General features: G+C 40.5%; 2 protein-coding genes across 13 annotated transcripts in view; one reads left to right on the forward strand and one right to left on the reverse strand.

The window, feature by feature from the left end:
• Window positions 1-3,643, forward strand: part of pbx4 (pre-B-cell leukemia transcription factor 4) — a 51,769-nt gene extending 48,126 nt beyond the window's left edge. For 3 of the 5 annotated variants that reach the window (XM_064988682.1, XM_064988683.1, XM_064988680.1), the window contains one exon: window positions 99-3,643. In XM_064988682.1, coding sequence (XP_064844754.1) covers window positions 99-191 — 93 coding nt within the window. In that variant the 3' untranslated portion in view covers window positions 192-3,643. The remainder of the gene's footprint in view (window positions 1-98) is intronic. The other 2 variants (XM_064988685.1, XM_064988684.1) reach the window with 1 other exon arrangement.
• Window positions 2,552-18,975, reverse strand: LOC135555891 (lysophosphatidic acid receptor 2-like). 8 transcript variants are annotated; one of them, XM_064988698.1, is made up of 8 exons: window positions 18,824-18,975; window positions 10,604-10,678; window positions 10,372-10,450; window positions 9,975-10,092; window positions 9,627-9,778; window positions 9,121-9,299; window positions 8,550-8,816; window positions 2,552-4,524 (listed from the first exon to the last, which is right to left on the reverse strand). In XM_064988698.1, exons 1-8 carry the CDS (start codon window positions 18,858-18,860, stop codon window positions 4,415-4,417), a joined length of 1,017 nt encoding a protein of 338 aa, XP_064844770.1. In that variant the 5' UTR covers window positions 18,861-18,975; the 3' UTR covers window positions 2,552-4,414. The 8 variants fall into 8 exon arrangements, with proteins under 8 accessions (XP_064844770.1, XP_064844763.1, XP_064844768.1 ...); XM_064988696.1 differs by adding an exon at window positions 10,824-10,926 and having other exon boundaries at window positions 2,553-4,524; window positions 10,372-10,678; window positions 18,824-18,974; XM_064988693.1 differs by adding an exon at window positions 10,824-10,930 and having other exon boundaries at window positions 2,553-4,524; window positions 10,372-10,678; window positions 18,824-18,974.
• Window positions 18,976-20,571: the final 1,596 nt, after the last annotated feature.

A 20,571-nucleotide genomic window follows, 5' to 3' on the forward strand; every position in this document is an offset into this window, starting at 1 on the left:
TTACCAGGGTCACAACATGCCTATATTAAAAAGTCTTAACAAAACTAGCTGCACAAATTGACATCTTTTATTTTTCTCTCCTGGTTCTTGCCTTCTAGACTAGCAACAGCTGGCAGGACAACACCCACCCCTCCTGTGTCACTTCTCCACCAGCCCCCCCTGGCAGTGTCCACTCTGACACCTCCAACTGAGACACCCCTCTTCCTCCACCCCAGAGACCTTTCTTTTGGGATATGCTCGGACTACCCACTTACACACCCACCCCATCCTCCTTCCTGCCTACCTCTCCACTACCGGTCCGGACTGGGCAACTCATGCCAGGCGCTGTGTATACACACACATACACACTCTCAAACACACACTTGTGTGGACTGTTAAGATGGACAAGTGAACAGAAGACATTTACCTTCCACACTAGAGAAATTCTGGAGGCTCGTTTTTGTCTTCATATTGAATGAGGAGACTGACTGGCGCCTGATCATGACATCATAACCCCTCGCTGCCTCCAGGACCTTTGACCTTTGGGGAACTACTAACCCAACCTGGCTGTGTAGGGCAGGTGATGATCACTGTCTGTACATTACCTGTGTAAATCCTCATGTCAACTCCACACAGTGTTCACAGCCTGTCCATTACCTATCCCTTGTGAGGTTCTGGTGTTGATTTGTGTGATAGTGGTCTCACACACACACACACACACACACACACACACACTCTCTGGCGATACGGATCACAAGACGAGCTCTGCTCACCTTGCTTGTACCAAAGTGATGTCCTCTCTCCTCCTTCCCCCAACCTGATAGTTTTCACCCCCTTCTGTTCCTCTGAGAACCAACTGGTAACACAAAGACACCGCTGTTGTATCTCTCATTTTTTGGTATTGAGCGAGTGCTTTATAGGTCAGATATGCACACACCACCCACTTTTACAACCCCTCGTATGGAACGTGGACACAGATCTGTCAAGCACAAACGTTTGCACCTTTTTTACAGGTGCCGTCTACCTGGTGACAGTAGTTCTGGGGAGTTGAGCATACAGTTGGCCTGAGGGCAGGACTGAAGATGGAGTGGGGAAATGAGCGATCCTCTTTAGTCCTCCAGAGGTCGTTTCTATTGCGTCCCCCTTCGGTTAGTCATCAAAAGCGATCGACTCATTTGTAGGCATTTACTTTCCTCTGTCAACTACTTTTAGTTGATTGTAGCCTTTTTTCTTTCTAATGTTGTTTCACAAAGAAATGCACCAGCCACCAAATAAACAGTTTGTTTATAGAACTTAAATGTGGTGTTGGGACGGTGAAATGGGTGGAATGAAATACGTTTTGGGGCAGAGATGGCTATTTCATTGGGGGGACAAAATGTGACATGAAAATTATTTGTGACCGTCTTCCAATGCATGTAGGCTTTTTAGGTGTTCAGTGATGGCTCTCATTTAAATATTCCAAGTCATTTAGCTTCTTCACTTTTGTTTTCTCAAAAGACACAGACCAAAAAAGGAGTAATGCGTTATGCTGTATGTACAGAGTTTCTTAGATGTTTCAATCGGGATGGCTTAATGAACACAGCCCAGCCTTGCCGTATTCATTAGGAACGAAACTGGCTGAAGCTGAGGGGAGGGACTTACCTGAATTTGTCCAACAAGAAATGCTTTTCTTTTTTTTGTTGCCATTGCTAAACATTTTTGCTACGGTACAAAACGTTTCACTTTCGGTGTACACTAATGAATAGGACCCTGGGTTTATACTCCACCAAATGGTCTCTGGATCAGAACTCTCCTGGGCCGTGCACCGAAGTGCGTGAAGTCAGACGTTATGGAGTACATTCAGCCTTTACATTTTTTTTTTATCAGCTAGTCTTTGGTATATTTAACAACTGTGGCCTCCCCACTAGCAGGGTATTGTTCAGTAGGGCGAAAACATTTTAAAACCGAGTGATACGGGTAGATGCTACTACCTGAACTTATCCAATAGGAATGTGTGTATTTGGTTGCAAACCGTTTTGCTACGATGTGCCCTACTGAACAGGACTCGGGTGGAAGTCCCCGGTCCAGACAGGGCTTAAACTCTCATCTACTCATAATAATCTGTCTTGCTCACAGGCCACACTACAACTTTGCATTGTACCAAAAATACCAGTTATCAAGATGATTATATTTCACACACAAAAGTTGGTGAATAAAAAGTTCTGTTTTGGGGTAGAGGGAATTGTATTTGTACTTGTCTTTTTATGGTGTTGTCTGGCCTCATGTCGTTTAAGTTTGGGGTTATATATTGGGGGGGGGGGGGTCTGTTTGTCTGTCACACCAGTGCTAAAGAATTGATTGTATTGTTGCTGTGGAGACGACAGAGCATCGTTGCCGTAGAGAGCACCTGTTCCATGGGAAGGCATGTTGTTTTCTCCCTTTACTCCATCTCAGAATCTGCTGGTAAAAATGGATCCTATTGGTTTAGCTCTATGATTTGGCCAATCAGCAAGGGCTTTACTCTGTTAACTGTTACCAAAAAGGTACCACTGGTTTTATTACCATAAACAAGGCAGTCTTCAGTTTCTCTGATTTCATTTCCTTTTATTTTCATTCAGCTTAAAATTGTTATTTACAATCATACATCAACTGTTAAGAGTACCGGGCATTTTGATAAAGGACAAACTATATATTAAACAGATATACATACATCGTTACAGAGAACTCTTATATTGTATTACCCAAATTAGTGTCCTTGTTTACTGTTATTATAAACATTTCATATAGCTTATTATATCTTACCACTACTACACCAAATTAGTCTTGTCTTTTTCTACCAGTCGTAAATGGATGTCACTGTACAGATTGTGGAATGTTCGTTTCTCTTTTTATAAACCCTCTGCTTTATTTTTGGGTGAGTTGCCTGATTGTTTGGTCTTTAATGTTCTCCTGAGGTTGGGGTCAAGTTAATTATTTTATTTTTTAATGATTATCTGCATATTTTAACTTGGTCTTTTTGTTAATTGGGGTGATGGGTATTGTATTTTGTTTGGTACTGTGTGAATTCCAATTGGAACTTCTGTGAAACCGCATTTTAGCAATAACCGCTGAAACAATGCCAGCGTCATTGTTGGCCATCTTGCTAGCATATACCGTGAATGCATTTAATCGGCCCTTGCCTCAACTGGGGAACAAAGTCTCTCTCACATTTTTAGAAATCCCTTATCCATTTAAAACTTAGGCCATTTTGTCTGGATTGACCCTATTTAAAAAAAGTGTTTTCTCCCAGTATTTTATACTAACGGTATAGTTAAACGTATACAGGTTGAGCCAATAGTTAGTCACCTACTGTATGATTCTACCACAGAATATTCTATCTGCGACCGTAGATTTCCACAGCACCAAATCAAACGATACATTAAACCCTTTTAATGTGTCACTTTGTTTTGTTAGTATCTTTGTATATTGCTCCCTCTTCTTCGTCCCCTTGTATTTTAAATACCCCCTCTCGTCTCTACCTCTGTCTCTTGTATATAAAACCCCACTGTTTCAAGACCTGCGAGTCTGTACGAACTTATTTTATACCTCAACTTTAGAATTGTTCTAGAACGAGTAAAAAGAATGACAAGTTGTAGTGTTCCTTATTAGAAGAAAAAAATGAATAAAATAATTGTGCTTTTCATTATTTGGGGTTGGTTTTTATTTTTATGATTAGTCATATCTATGCTCTTGTGACATTTTAAACAAACAATAATGACACCCTTTGATGGTTTTACACAGTTGAAGTTTACATAAACCTTAGCCAAATACATTTAAAGTCAGTTTTTCGTAATTGAAACCCGCCTCTGTAGCTAAATTGGTAAAGTAGATAGAGCATGGAGCTTGCAATGCCAGGGTTGTAGGTTCGATTCACAGGACCACCCGTATGCATGATCGAATGTCACGCAGTTTCATTTCTAGTAAATAGTGAAAGGGTGATTTCCAGCTTAAATTCCAGGCTTCCCTATATCCCCGTGCTGGTATTTTTAAAGCATCTCATGGCTCGTTATGTATCACATAATTGAACTGTGGCACATGGAGGTAGTCTTTCCCTAGACAGTTTGGCGGTTTCTGAATATCTCAGTATTAGTGTAACGCATCTAGATAAACGAAACATACTGTACAAACAAGCATCCCAAAATGTACACATGAGTATGGCGTCATAAATAACCATATTGTAAAGTGCTTGTCCATTGTCCTCCTGTTTCAACCCCACTAAACAGCTTTATTCAATCTGTATCACGGAAGTTCAGCGTAGCAGTGATTTAAACGCAAGGTTCCCGCATTAGCAGAGACGCATTCACAGTAAACGCTGCATATGTCAATCGGAAATCACCTTGCAATTTGTAACGCTTCAGCGACAGATTGAATAGAGGCTTAAATTCACGAGTGGCTGTAGATCTTAATGTCCATGGTGTCAATATGATTGAATCCAGCTGTCAGGGTGAAGAGGCTTGTCACACTCTGTCTTTATCAGCTGGAGGGCAGTAAAGTTGTCTTTCTCTGATTTTACTTCACAACCATTATCTACCTGTGGGGAGCAGACACACAATATCGTCTTTACTGTTGAACAATATCAATTGTATAGTAACCTCTGCGTTCAGAATGTATTCATACCCATTGACTTACTCCACATTTTGTGTTACAGCGTGAATTCAATCTTTTGTTTCACCAGTCTGCAGCACACACACACACACCCATAATGAAGATGGGCCCGATTCTGATTTAGGAAATTAGGCCTTTCTTACGCACGCCTTTCCTTTTCACTTCTCAGCAGTTGGTATTCAGACTTACCTTATGAAAGGTGCCTTTGCAGGTGTGGTTCCCTTCCGCGCGCTGAATAAATAATTCAACCGCTAGATACCCTTCCAATTGCGAGCCAATATTTCTCGGTGAGTTTATTCAATAATCCATTTGAATATGGTGTACTATTCTAGTTAGAATTGTGTGCGATTAAGGCAGCCCAACGCACCTCTGATTCAGAAGGGTTGGGTTAAATGCGGGAGACGCATTGTTGTTCAACACACTTGGTATCCCCCTATCCTTTATGTTTCTGCACCAATTGAGAGTATCAGTATTTTGAAATCGACCAATGTAATTAAACGGAATGATAATATAAACTAGACCACGTGAAGGGAAATACCAGTAAATTGGCAGTTGAATGTGTTATTAGGCCTATGGCTCATGGTTAACACTTGATAGATGATAGAAATAGGAAAGCAAAAGTTGGTAGTCTATAATCAAGACATTCGAGAGTATCTCTGCAACTTAAAAAGGCCATCATTTAAATGCTGCATAATGGCACAGTATTTCATCAACTTTACTGTGGTATAGTTGACTGGCTTCACATCTCCAGCAATAAAGGTAAAATATCTAAAACAAGTATATTTAAAATTCTCATATCCAAAACTGAACTCATTTACCTAGCTCTTATCAAGTTGTAAATTAGTGCATGAATGGTGTTATTTCTATCTGAAAAAAAATGAAGTAGATGCTTTTTCTACTTCATAATTCCACCACCTTCACTTGTGAGGGAACTAAGGTCAGAATATGGCTTATCTGTAGACACCCCTCTGCCACACCATTTATTTGATCTCCACCCAAAACGAATAGCACACTATTCTAATGCTTAAGTTCAAAATCAGAATATGCATTAAAAAAGGGAATTCCGTTCCATTTATGTGCTCTTATTTTTTTTTAAATTGTAGCAAATGTATTGAAAGTGAAATCACATTTACATAAGTACTCACACCCCCCCAAGTCAAAACTTTGTAGAACCAACCAGCTTTGAGTTGACTTGGGTATGTCTATCAGCTTCGGCACATTTGGATTTGGGGATTTTCTCCAGCTCTTAAGTTACTGAACAAAAATATAGACGCAACATGCAACAATTTCAAAGATTTTACTGAGTTACAGGTCATAAGGAAGGAAATCCATCAAATTCATTAGGCCCTAAACTATGGATTTCACATTACAGGAAATACAGATATGCAAAAAAAAAAAAAGTAGAGGCCGTGAGTCAGAAAACTAGTTTGTATCTGGTGTGACGTCCTTCGCATAGAGTTGATCAGGTTGTTGATTGTGGCCTGTGGAATGTTGTCCCACTTCTCTTCACTGCCTGTGTGAAGTTGCTGGATATTGGGCGGGAACTGGAACATGCTGTCGTACACGTCACCCATTGAGCACGTATGGGATATTCTGGATCGACGTGTCTGAGTATGCAGGCCATGGAAGAACTGGGATATTTTCAGATTCCAGGAATTGTATACAGATCCTTGCGACATGGGGCTGTGCATTATCATGCTGATGAATGCATGACAGGATCTCGTCACAGTATCTCTGTGCATTTAAATTGCCATCGATAAAATACGATTGTGTTTGTTGTCCATAGTTTATGCCTCTATATCACGGCACCAATGGCACTCTTTTCACAGCTTTGACATCAACAAACCACACGCCATACATGGGGGGTCTGTGGTTATGAGGCCGGTTGAACGTACTGCCAAATTCTCTAAAATGGAGGCGGCTTATGGTAGAGAAATGAACAATTATCTAGCAACAGATCTGGTGGACATTCCTGCCACCATCATGCCAATTGCAAGCTCCCTCAAAACTTTAGACATCTGTGGCATTGTGTGGTGTGACAAAACTGCACATTTTAGAGTGGCCTTTTATTGTCCCCAGCACAAGGTGCACCTGTGTAATGACCATGCTGTTTAAACAGCTTATTGGTATGCCACACCTGTCAGATGGATGAATTATCTTGCCGAAAAGAAGAAATGCTCACTAACAGGGATGTAAACAAAATGTGTGCAAAACATTGTTGAGAAAAGCTTTTTGTGAGTATAGAACATTTCTGGGATCTTTTATTTCAGCTTTACATGTTGCATTTATATTTTTCTTCAGTGTTAATGTGGAGCGACGGTGAACAGCAATTTTTTGATCTTTACACAGATTTAATGGGATTCAAGTCAAGGCTAAGGGTGGCTACTCTGAGATTCTTCAAATATAAAATAGATTATGATTTATTTAATAGTTTTTTGGTTACTACATGATTCCATATGTGTTATTTCATAGTTTTGATGTCTTCACTATTATTCTACAATGTAGAAAATAGTAAAAATGAAAAACTCTGGAATGGGTAGGTGTCCAAACCTTTGACGTACTGTATGTAAATTGAATATGTATTTAATTTAATACATTTGCTAAAATTTCTACAAAAAATGTTTTCACTGTCATTATGGAGTATTGTGTAGATGGGTCAGAAAATTCAGACTAATGGAACCGATGTGAAATGGCTAGTTAGTGTTTAAATCGGTGCCGTCACTCGCTCTGAGACCTGAAAGTAGTGGTTCCCCTTGCTCTGCAAGGGCCGCGGTTTTTGTGGAGCGATGGGTAACGATGCTTTGTGGGTGTCAGTTGTCTATGTGTGCAGAGGGTCCCTGCTTCGAGCGAGGGGACAGACGAAAGTTATACTGTTACACTAACACAACAAAACGTGAAATAAGTCAAGGGCGATGAATAATTTATTTAGATATATCCTGTACATATTTTTTTATTGTTGATACTTTCTGAAGGCACTGTATCTCTGCATAGAGGCAGACACACAATATTGCTCAATATCATAAATAGTAATTGTTCAAAGATAGCAGCACGCTGTGACAGTCACAAGTGTTAGGTTAAAGTCTAAAAGGGAGAAGCAAAGGTGAAAGATGAAGAGGCACGAGATAAGGCAGGAAATCAGTCACCATTTAAATACATTTGGAATACAAAGCTCTCAAATTTGTGTTCTCTTTCAGAAATCATGTAATGATGGCAGACAAAATCTATTTTGTCACAACGGAGCCCCTTAAAGAATCCAAACCAACGCATTCTTGAGAAAATATTACACAATGGTTTTGCTGTATGTCGTCTCTCGGTCTAAAGTTTGTTCTCCCTCAGGAAAAGGAAAGGTATTCAAATTTTGATTGTGGAAAAAAAGTTGCAGAAGAACACCAAGCAGAGAGAGCGGTTACAAGCATAGCACCACATCCACCAACTAAACAGATATTCCCATCAAATAATCCATTGGAATAAGTAGTTGGAATATGTGTCAGTCAAAGTTCAAGCCAGAGCAGTTTGGGGTAAAGAAAAAGATTATTGGTCACCCCTTGCCAGTACCAGCTTCTGAATTATTGTAAGAAATTCAAATCTCGGTGAAACACATTGAAGGACAGAAACTAAAGAGGAAATGTGTCATGTGAGCCAGAATGGTAAATCGTTGTGAAGTAAAAGCACATTTTTAGATGTTGGAGAACAGCAAAAAGCATGATTAAAACCCACACACCGTATAAAAAGCCTATAGCATCGTAATGGGGATCTATCTCAATCTTTACTTGATTCTTTGCACCCTCTCGCCTCGTTCTCATAACCCATTAGACAAGAAGGCCCAAAGAGAGGGACCTTGGACCTAGTCCTTCAATACAGTTGAGAAGGAGGAAAGGAGATAGGATGCCAGGAATCACAGAATTGTTTTTGTTGAAAGAGCTGACCTGTAATCTTTCTGTGGTAACCTACCTCTGGTTGCAGTGTGTTGAACTCCACAGGGGACTGCTCCCCCTGGTGGTCAGAGCTCCTCCTACACAGGCAGCACAGGATACACTTAAAGGTCCTTCTCATCTCCTCGTCCCGGAAGGAGTAGATAATAGGGTTAACCAGGGAGTTACACTCAGCCAGGATCAGACAGTACTTCTCATAGGTCAAGGCATGGCTGTCTTTACCCATGATCCCATCTAGCAACAGAGTCATCAGGCCCGGTGTCCAACAGATGACAAACACACCTAGGGAGAGAAGGGAAGCCAAGGAGGAAAACATGAGAGGACATGCCATACCCATACCATTCACTTGTCAATTAAAACAAACAATTATGTTCCCCATAACCTTACAATAGTATGTATGTTTTAGAGAGTTGCATTGATCTGGAAAAAGGGTTAGGTACCTTTTAGCAATGAGTAAGTTGTAAGTAGGGATGTGAATGGAAATGATTTGAGAATAGAAACAGTCAAATAAAATGGCATGATTGTTGAACAGTAGTTTCAATAGCATCACATCCTCTTGGAAGTGGACGTTCCAGATCCCACTCACCCAGTACAATAGAGATAGTCTTCATGAGGTTAAAGACAGTCTCGTTGTGCCTCAGATGGTGGGAGCTGTGCTGAGACATCCGTTTACCCTTACGTCTCACGTAGACATAGATGCGTGCGTACACAGCCACCATGACAGAAAAGGTGAGCAGGTTGAGAGACGCCCAGAAGATCATATACCTGGAGAAGAAAATACTTTATCCTTTGCTTTAAACCCAACATCCTGAGACACACACACACACACACACACACACTGAAAGCCGAGGTCAGCCAGCCACACTGCAGAAGCACCCTTGGAGCAGATCTAGGCTAGGGCACAACGGCAGGAGATGGCATCTAGGATACTTGGGACGCCAACAAACCTCAAGTCCGTTTGCCAGCACACTCTCGACCAGGGGTCGTACGTATCAAGCATCTCAGAGTAGGACTGCTGATTTAGGATCAGCTTTGCCCTTTAAATAACATTATATGGACAAGGGGGACCTGATCCTAGACCTAGCTGGTTACCTGCGGCTGTAGAGCGGGGCGATGATGGAGCAGTCGCTAAGCTGGCACTCACAGTTCCACCCCATGGAAGGGACCAGCCCCATGATGATAGACACTGCCCAGATACACACGATCAGCAGCACCACTCGCCGTTTGGTCATCTTGCTGTGCAGCTGCATAATCATAATAAAAATAAAACATATAACACAGCACATACAGAGACTGCAAATCAATGTACATGATTAAAAAAAAATACAAATAGAGTAGAATGATAAAAACAAGTACAAACACATAAGATACGAAAAGAACAGCCAGACTAATTTAAAGGAAAAGGCTTTGGAGTCTGTTAGAGTAGTTAGTCTTTTTTACCTGCATGGTAATTATGGTCTGGTGACGCTCCACCGCCACAGCCAGCAGGTTGGCCACAGACGCCGTCAGGCTCATGTCCACCAGAGCATTCCTAATGAACCATTGCTGCTTGGACAGCCTGAAGAAGAACAAGAAGATTCCTCTGTCGTCAACTGTCACAGAGACACTGAGATTAGTATGTCTTTTATCCAAACCCACTCGAGACACACACACACACACACATACATTACAAACACCTACTGAGAAGTTGGAAGTCACGGTCAGCCAGTGTAGTGCCCGTAGAGCAGTTGAGGGTTAAATTTGCTTAAGGGCACAACGGCAGGTATCTAGGATACTGATTCGAACCAGTGACCCTCCGGTTACCGACCCGGCCTCTCTAGACTACTGTCCGCCCTACCTGATGGTCCAGGGTCCTGTGTTGAGCACGAGGTTGGTGTAGGCCAAGCCGGCGAACAGGTCCGCAGCGGCCATGTTGGCTAGCAGGAAGTAGATGGGGAAGTGGAAGCGTCGGTTGATCAAGATGGCCGCCATCACCATTATGTTGGACAGGATCATAATGAGGCAGATGGTCAGGCCCAGGACCACTACCACACAGTCCCTGACACGCCAGTCTCTGCTGATCTCCTTACCTACATAATCGTAGAAGAAGGTGACGTTGTGGCTGTAGTCGCACGCGTTTCCCATGCCACTGCTCTCCATGGCGGCTGGAGACAGAGACAGAATGGAATGGAATTCGGTAAAAGTAGGTGTGAGGCCCTTGGCTCCGCTAGGAGTTGACAGGAATAAGTAAAGTCAAATGAAGGTCTTCTCTGTATGGCATTACTTTGCCCATTCATAGATGCTAACTACCTTGAGCGCCTTTTGATGAAGGTATCCTGGGTGACTTTTGTTGAGAGCCCCGATGCTTGCTCTAAACGTTAACATGGATCACTTGCGGTACGGTCTTGGAAACCTATCTTTCATAACAATAAAATAAAAGGCTATATATTACTACACATAGGGTTAGTCTTTATAACCCTTTATAGGGTTATTTTAGAGTTAGTCTTCCCACACGGACATATAGTTGAAGTCTGAAGTTTACATACACTTAGGTTGGAGTCATTAAAACTTGTTTTTCAACCACTCCACAAATTTCTTGTTAACAAACTATATTTTTGGCAAGTCGGTTAGGACATATATTTTGTGCATGACAAGTCATTTTTCAAAGATCATACTTTTTGGAGAAATGTCTTCTGGTCTGATGAAACTAAAATAGAACTGTTTGGCCATAATGACCATTGTTATGTTTGGACGAAAAAGGGGGATGCTTGCAAGCTGAAGAACACCATCCCAACCTTGAAGCACACCATCCCAACCGTGAAGCACGGGGGTGGCAGCATCATGTTGTGGGGGTGCTTTGCTGCAAGAGGGACTGGTGCACTTCACAAAATAGATGGCATCATGAGGTAGGAAAGGTATGTGGATATATTGAAGCAACATCTAAAGACATCTGTCAGGAAGATGAAGATTGGTCGCAAATGGGTCTTCCAAATGGACAATGACCCCAAGCATACTTCCAAAGTTGCGGCAAAATGGCTTAAGGACAACCAAGTCAAGGTATTGGAGTGGCCATCACAAAGCCCTGACCTCAATCCTATAGAAAATATGTGGGCAGAACTGAAAAAGCGTGTTTGAGCAAGGAGGCCTACAAACCTGACTCAGTTACACCAGCTCTGTCAAGATGAATGGGCCAACATTCACCCAATTTATTGTGGGAAGCTTGTGGAAGGCTACCCAAAACATTTGACCCAAGTTAAACAATTTAAAAGGCAATGCTACCAAATACTAATTGAGTGCAAGTAAACTTCTGACCCACTGGGAATGTGATGAAAGAAATAAAAGCTGAAATAAATCATTATCTCTACTATTATTCTGACATTTCACATTCTTAAAATAAAGTGGTGATCCTAACTGACCTAAAACAGGGAATTTCTACTAGGATTAAATGTCAGGAATTGTGAAACAAATGTGGCTAAGGTGTATGGAAACTTCCGACTTCAACTGTGTATATATATATATATATATATATATATATATATATACACGTCTTTGTGGTTAAGCCCTAGCTGTTGCAAGAGTGTGCTTGGAGGCTAGGTCAGAGTCAGACCGAAACTTGATAAAGAGAAGTAACCACTGTCTGGTATTGACATTTTGATCTTGTGTGACAGTGGACAATGCTAATGAAATCAGAAAAACGACTGTACTAGGTTACCTTATAAGGTAACCTCAGCATATTGCTGTATACATACATTGACATAGGTGATCATACCACTAGGGAGTGATGACATGTATAAAATCAGCTGCGCTTTTAGGTGGGGTGTAGAACTTACTGTGAAACATACGTGCTGTGTTTCCATCGTCACTTCTGTCTGCAATTGCATTAATAAAGGTTTGATTGATTTACTTAAAGATGATATTGTCTGACTGCTGATTTCACCAATAAGTCAATGATTGACAAGGAACCTACCCCGACAATACCCTAGACCCACTCCAATTCGCATACCACCCCAACAGATCCACAGATGACGCAATCACACTCCACACTGCCCTTTGCCACCTGGACAAAAGGAACACCCGTGAGAATGCTGTTCATTGACTACTGCCCAGCGTTCAACACCATAGTGCCCACGAAGCTCATCCCTAAGCTAAAGCTATTAAACACCTTCCTCTGCAACTGGATCCTGAACATCCTGACGGGCCACCCCCAGGTGGTAAGGGTAGGCAATAACACTTCTGATTTTCAACACTGGGGCCCCTCAGGGTTGTGTACTTAGTCTCCTCTTGCACTCCCTGTTCACCCACGACTGCATGGCCAAACGACCCCAACACCATCATTAAGTTTGCTGACGACACAACAGTGTCACCGATAACGATGAGACAGCCTATAGGGAGGTCAGAGAACTGGCAGTGTGGTGCCAGGACAACAACCTCTGCCTCAACGTGATCAAGACAAAGGAGCTGATCGTAGACTACAGGAACAGGCCCCCATTAACATCAACGGGGATGTAGTGGAGCAGGTTGAGAGCTACAATTTCCTTGGTGTCCACATCACCAGCGAACTATCATGGTCCAAACACACCAAGACAGTCGTGAAGAACAAAACATTTTCCACCTCAGGAGACTGAAAATATTCTGGGTCCCCAGATCCTCAAAAAGTTACACAGCTGCACCATCGAGAGCATCCTGACCGGTTGCGTCACCGCCTGGTATGGCAACTGCTCGGCATCTGACCGTAAGGCGCTACAGAGGGTGGTGCGTACGGCCCAGTACATCACTGGGGCCAAGCTTTCACAAAAAACTAACATGAACAACATGCATGAGTCTTTCATGGTTGAGGTTTGAGGAGAAATGTACTACTTCTCTTCTAGTCTTTTTAAGAAACATGTTGAAAATGCCAAAAGACTTGAATAATCTATTTGCAAACACTTCAAAACAGACACACAGTACCAGTCAAAAGTACTGTTCTACATTGTAGAATAATAGTGAAGACATCAAATCTATGAAAGAACACATATGGAATCATGTAGTTACCAAAAAAAGTGTTAAACAAATCAAAACATATTTTATATTTGAGATTCTTCAAAGTAGCCACCCTTTGACTTGATGACAGCTTTGTACACTTTTGCATTCTCCCAACCAGCTTCATGAGGTAGTCACCTGGAATGCATTTCAATTAACAGGTGTGCCTTGTTAAACGTTAATTTGTGGAATTTCCTTCCTTAATACGTTTGAGCCAATCAGTTGTGTTGTTACAAATAGCCCTATTTGGTAAAAGACAAAGTCCATATTATGGCAAGAACAGCTCAAATAAGCAAAGAGTAACAGTCCATCATTACTTTAATACATGAATGTAAGTCAATCCAGAAAATGTCAAGAACTTTGAAAGTTTCTTCAAGTGCAGTTGCATAAACCATCAAGCGCTATGATGAAACTGGCTCTCATGAGGGCCGCCACAGGAAAGGAAGACCCAGAGTTACCTATGCTACAGAGGATAAGTTCATTAGAGTTACCAGCCTCATAAATTGCAGCCCAAATAAAGTAACAGACGCATCTCAACATCAACTGTTCAGAGGAGACTGTGAATCAGGCCTCAAATTGCTGCAAAGAAACCACTATTAAAGGAAACAAATAATAAGAAGAGACTTGCTTGGGCCAAGAAACACGAGCAATGGACATTAGACTGGTGGAAATCTGTCCTTTGGTCTGATGAGTCCAAATTTGAGATTTCTGGTTCCAACCGCCCTGTCTTTGTGAGACACAGAGTAGGTGAACGGATGACCTCTTCATGTGTGGTTTCCACCGTGAAGCATGGAGGAGGAGGTGTGATGGTGCTGTGCTGGTGACACGGTCTGTGACGTATTTAGAATTCAAGGCACACTTAACCAGCATGGTTACCACAGCATTCTGCAGTGATTCGCCATCCCATCTGGTTTGGGCGTAGTGGGACTATAATTTGTTTTTCAACAGGACAATGACCCAACACACCTCTAGGCTGTGTAAAGGCTATTTGATCAAGAAAGTGAGTGATGGAGTGCTGCATCAGATGACCTGGCCTCAACGCAATTGAGATGGTTTGTACCGCAGCGTGAAGGAAAAGCAGCCAACAAGTGCTCAGCATATGTGGGAACTCTTTCAAGACTGTTGGAAAAGCATTCCAGGTGAAGCTAGTTGATTTGTTTAACACTGTTTTGGTTACTACATGTGTTATTTCATGGTTTGTGTCTTCACTATTATTCTACAATGTAGAAAATAGTAAAAAAAATAAAGAAAAAAACCTTGAATTGGTAGGTGCGTCCAAACGTTTGACTGATACTGTACATACCCCTCCAGACATGCCACTATGGGTTTCTTCACCGTACCCAAAACAAAAACAGAATTCATGCGTCCCTCAGTTATGTAATGCTCTGCCACCAGAGGTTAGTCAGGCAAAAAGCAAGTTTCGCTTTAGAAAACAGATTAAAGAAAACATTGTATCACAATGCCTATCCGCTTTCTAAAGTTCTAATTTAACTATACTGTACATAGGAATAGGAATATGTATATTGGAATAGTGTGTCAATTGTATTTTTGTTGTCGCTTGGTGTCTTTCCAATTTATAACTCTTATTTTATATATAGAATTTCATGTAATATCTTATGTTGTTCTCGTTTATAACTGTTCTGTACTTTGTCATGCACTTGTATGTTTATGTGGACCCCAGAAAGAGTAGCTGCTGCATGTACAGTGACTAGTTGGGATCCTAATAACTAACTGTAGTGAACTATAGTCTACTCTACTGAACTATACTTTTATTTACTGTACTCTACTGTGCTGTCCAAACTTCCGTCCGGACCGGACCAAATTTGAACCAATCATCAACGTCTATGCTTGGCTAACCTCGTCCCCAGGCTATTGAGCACAGCGCATATAAGCCTGGGGTATCAACAACTCAAAGTTGGTGTTAGTGGGAGTGACCATAGAATTCTATGGGAGTAACCTACTGAGTAAAGTATTTGACATCCCTTAATTTTAGTGAATCACACAAGTGCAAGGCGTGGCTCTGTGCTTGTGGTGTGCTCATGTACTGGGAGGGTTAAAGGGAAGGGTTTGTGAGAGATGATTGGTTGGCCGATTAAGCCGGAAGTGTCTGCGTACAAGATTAATGTTTGTGCCAAATGAAGGCCGGTTCAGATGTCTGTGGACATTGAAATCAAAGCCAGGGTTCATTTGTCCAGAATTTTTACTCTTGCTTTGTCCAGACGACAGAAAGAAAACAGTTAGAGGAAAGGAGGACAGTGGCCAGTGACCCAATTGTGGTTTGTGTCTACTTTGATTTCCTATTGTAGCCAATTAAATTGCAGAACTTCCGTTAACGATTTTTTGCAAATCTGTTACCAATTTGGTAATAATTCTTAATCAAAATGGATATCCATAAAAACACTAACTAATTGATAGGTCTACCTTTACTTGTTACTTCTGTAAACGTTCATTATTCTCCGTCATGAGGAATATCTTAAAGATAGGTGGGGGTTTTGTAACGGAATTTCAAGACACAAGGCAATGTTTCTTAAATTTACAGAAGGCAGAAAAAATATCATGAACTAAATGTAAGTGTTGATAACTTGGCAGGGGTATTTCTAATACTTTTAAGACTTTTTTTCTGGTAGATATTTTCTAAACCCCTTTTTCATCTGACAATAAATCAAAGCCTTTTTTTTAATGTAATATGGTTGAAAAATGTATACATGCCTTAATATTTTTTAAAGACTCATAGCTTTCATTTAACACCCAATTTGATATGCTCCTATAAACTTTTACATGGAAATGATCACACATATGGTATGGATCTGTGCAAATCTGCTACAGTAACAGGCATCTTTTTTCTTTGAAAGATTCTTTCTTGCTGATATGAAAGATAAGGGCCATATATTTCGAAAAACCGTTAAAACACAGCATTGTAATTGCAGTTCACACAGAGCTGTGGGCGAATCTAACCACTGAAACCCCCTATACAGAGCTTGGCACCACTGTTTTCTATTTTTTTTTTTAATTAGGCATGTCAGTTAAGCACAAATTATTATTTCCAATGACAGCCTACTCCAGCCAATTCTGGGCTAATTGTACACCGCCCTATGGGACTACCAATCACGGCCGGATGTGATACAGCCTGGATTCGAACCAGGGACTGCAGTGATGTCTCTTGCACTGAAATTCAGTGCCTTAAACCACTGTGCCACTCGGGAGCCCTAGACACCTTGTGCCAGATGTGATATAGGCTTACTGACAGTAGTTGCCTCCACTGATTCTACCCCCTTAGGCCTATTATGGGACAGTTTCTGCCACAAAAAAGGCATGCGTAAACATGCAGAGTGCAAGTTGAGTGTGACCTCAACCTGGTCTCAAAGCATTTCGTATTATTCTGGAACGAAATCCGAGAAACTCCTTTTAGTAAGATTTTACATTTGCTATGGTTACATAAGACAGATGGTTACTTAAGTCAAAAACTAAAGGAGGGGAGTTGGTCAGGGTGGATGGGTATAATGCGAATGTCTAGCAACCCAAAGGTTGCGAGTTCAAATCTCATCACGGACATCTTTTCTACTACTTTATTAGCTACTTTGGAACTACTTAGCTAACACTTCCCCTAACCTTAACCATTTTAGCTAACTCTTACCTTTACCCTAACTCCTAAACTTAACCATAACCCTAATCCCCAGCCTAGATAATGATAGCGAGCTAGCCACCTAGCTTGAATTCATAACATATACGTTTTGCAAATTCGTAACATATGTTAACAAATTCATAACGTATACTACAAATGTAATTTGTAAATAATCATACGAAATGGGTGATGGGCATCCACAAATTAATTCATACCATATGAAATATAACATATACTAAATGCTGGTTTATGTACAGAATAATACGAAATGCTCTGACACCAGGTTGCTGAACTGTATTCTAATACTTTGCGTGAATAAACAGATAACTATCTGATCGCGCCGTGCTCTGTTGCAAAATAACAATTTGACAGATATCCCGTTTTTCAAGTTAAACTTAGAACATTGTGCAAGACCAAGACACCAAACCTTATAGTTAAACTTTACATTTTCTTGAACAAACATAAAAAGGTCTACAAGACATTGTTTTATTCCCTCTGTAAAAATCAGGTGTAAACAAAGGTACAAGGTACGGTTACAGTAAAACAAGGACTGGAGGTAAGGTAGAACTAGAAGAAAATCGGAAAGGTTTACGGAATGACGCCTCGGTCAATTAAGAAGTTTCAGCTTTGTTTTAACTCTTATAACTCTTAAGACAAAACAAGTGCAGACTTTTTCAGAATAAATACAGGGACTAGAAGTAGGCTACTGTGATTGTCATACCTGACTACACACAATTTGATCAACGCTGGACCTGAGTTTGTAATTGAATTACCGAACCCCACATTATACACCCAAGAACAATCATGCGTAGGCTTATAATAATAAACATTCGGTTGCTTACCGATTTTTTAGAACGTTTCCCTCCAATATAACCCGAAATGCAATTTATATGTTGAACACTTCCAACAGGTAAATGTACCTTTTCACCCTCAGGGGCCAGGGTTCCGGTCTAAAAGCACGGTTTTGACTGCTCCTACTGTTTTGCTTCGGTACTACAGACGAACTGACGCCCGGCCCAGAAAGACAAATTCCATACACGGCCACATAAACAAGTCAAATAACCAATAAGACACCACCTACAGCCAAAGTTAGTAAAGATGTCTAAGTTTATTTATATGTAAGTTTTGGAGGCCTGACCAAATTTACATCGAAAAGTACAGTATCTGTCACACGTTGAAAGCAAGTCTAAAAAGCGCTAGATCTGTTCTATGTGCGCTATTTCTATGCTTCCCTGGGTTTCATTTTTGCATCTTTTACTTTCGATTTTGTACACCAGCTTCAAAAACCAATACAATAAATGTTGGTTATTGAAAATATATTTATCACCAGTTTAGATGGTACAATGATACTATAAACTGCATGTTTTATCACATAAACTGAAATTAGACAAACTATTGGAATTTTTGCAAGCAGGAAATGGCAGAGCAATTTCTGCATATTGCACCTTTGACATGTTATATTCATCCAAAGTCTGGCATGTGTTAGGATAATGTGATGACGTTGTCGCTGCTCCCTGTGCGCACTGAGTGCTCGTGGTTATGTAATGTTGATCCATAAAAACCGGATGCAACCCGGAAATAAACGGTCCATGTATTGGCAATATGCGAACGTGAGTAGATTTCCTTGGGTTACGGTCAAATCACTTAAGACACACCCTCGTTCACTTACCCTCTCCGTATGCCCTTGGGTGAATCCCCGTCGCCATCTTGGTGGGTGGTCCAAATGATTAGCCAAGCAAGGGAAGTTTGCAACGTAAGCCCCTCAGCCTTCGTTTTTATTCGGCTTTGCGAGTGTACTATTATGTTCACTCCCGGGCCTGAAACTCCCCATAATTCAATTTGCGACGATTGTACATCCGCTAAGAAAAGTCCGCGAAAACTTAAACAACATAATTGGAGAAGTCAACGTAGAAGTGTAAGTAAAAACGAACGCAAATAAGTTAGAAATTGTACTACTACGTAAATTTTTATGTTTTTGTTTGGTTAACTTTGGAAATTGTAGAAAAGTTCCAGCTTGGCAGGCTAACGTTAGTTAGTTAATTAATTTGCTAGCTTTCATACAGAAGGCATATATTAATAATAATATATTTAATATAAGTAGACATGCACTCATAATTGAATGTAGCGCATATAAAGCACCCACAAACCACTGGTGGCTGAATACACAATCATCGCGGGATGAACGAGTGACGAATTTCCAGCCAAGGGTGGTCCATTTAAATAATTTCTTCCTCATTTTTAAAAATTATATACATATATTTATTAACAACAAATCAATACAGAAAGTACATGAGGGAACACAAGTGTATATATAAATAATGTAACGACTCTTGGTTTATAAGCGCGGAAATCTACTCTGCCGCACGAGCATGCTTTTGCGGCACAGTCGTTAGCGCGCTGGACCTCGGGTTCGAAACCTGCTCCCTGCTGTTTCATTACAATAATATACGAAGGACAATTGTGCTAGGGGGTACAATGTCAGGACCTCAAGGGACATACATAGAGTGTAACAGCTTTTTTATTTTTTGTCTTACAAAAATAAATTGAACTATATTTTAAGGTAAGAAAATGTGGTGTTTTGTTTTTAAATTTGCATATGTGAATATGGAATTTGGCCAAAATAATAATGAAATTAATGACATAAAATTGTTTAAACTTATTTCTATCGTAGGTAAAGAATCCAAGCAGTACATCTCTCCACAATAGTGTAAAATCTTCATAAATGTGTTCAATTATAAATATATTGATCTTGCTACATGAATACAATGCCAAAAAAAAGATGCAGCAATGTTTCTGGTACAATTTGAGTTTGCTTTTCTTAAACTTCTTCATATAAGCATGTTGGCAGGATCATATTTATGAATCATTTTAAAGGAAAGTTCCTTAATTTTGTTACCAAGTAGATATGTGTGTGGCAACATCCAACATTTTTTCAACAGATATTATCAATAAAACTGTTCCAATAAGGCATGACATAAGATATAGATACAACATCCTGCTGAAACAAGGTTTGTATTGATCGGTTGTTGAATGAACCAAAAGAGAAACAAATATTTCCTACTGATGAGTCAACAGGGTCAATAGAAGGTAGGCTCTGAGGGTCAGGTCTTGACATGTTCCTGAATAATAAAGCAACACCTGAGGGAATGGCATCTAAAACAATTGCAAAATCTTTAGGTCTTACAGGGACCTTGTAAAGTGATAAGAATTCCTTATAAATACGTTTTTTTTAAAGATTTGACTCACCAATAAGATATTATTTCAGAACCAATATTCTAAAAACAAAGAAGTATTTCATACAATATATCCCGATTATTCCATATATATCTGTGTGGAGAAAAATGATGCTTATAAAAGCAGAGTTTCACTGGATTTTGGTCAATATTATAATTGCAAATTAACATGAAGTTAAGGCCA

This window comes from Oncorhynchus masou, chromosome 15 (genome assembly GCF_036934945.1).
Source record: "Oncorhynchus masou masou isolate Uvic2021 chromosome 15, UVic_Omas_1.1, whole genome shotgun sequence".
NCBI lineage: Eukaryota > Metazoa > Chordata > Actinopteri > Salmoniformes > Salmonidae > Oncorhynchus > Oncorhynchus masou.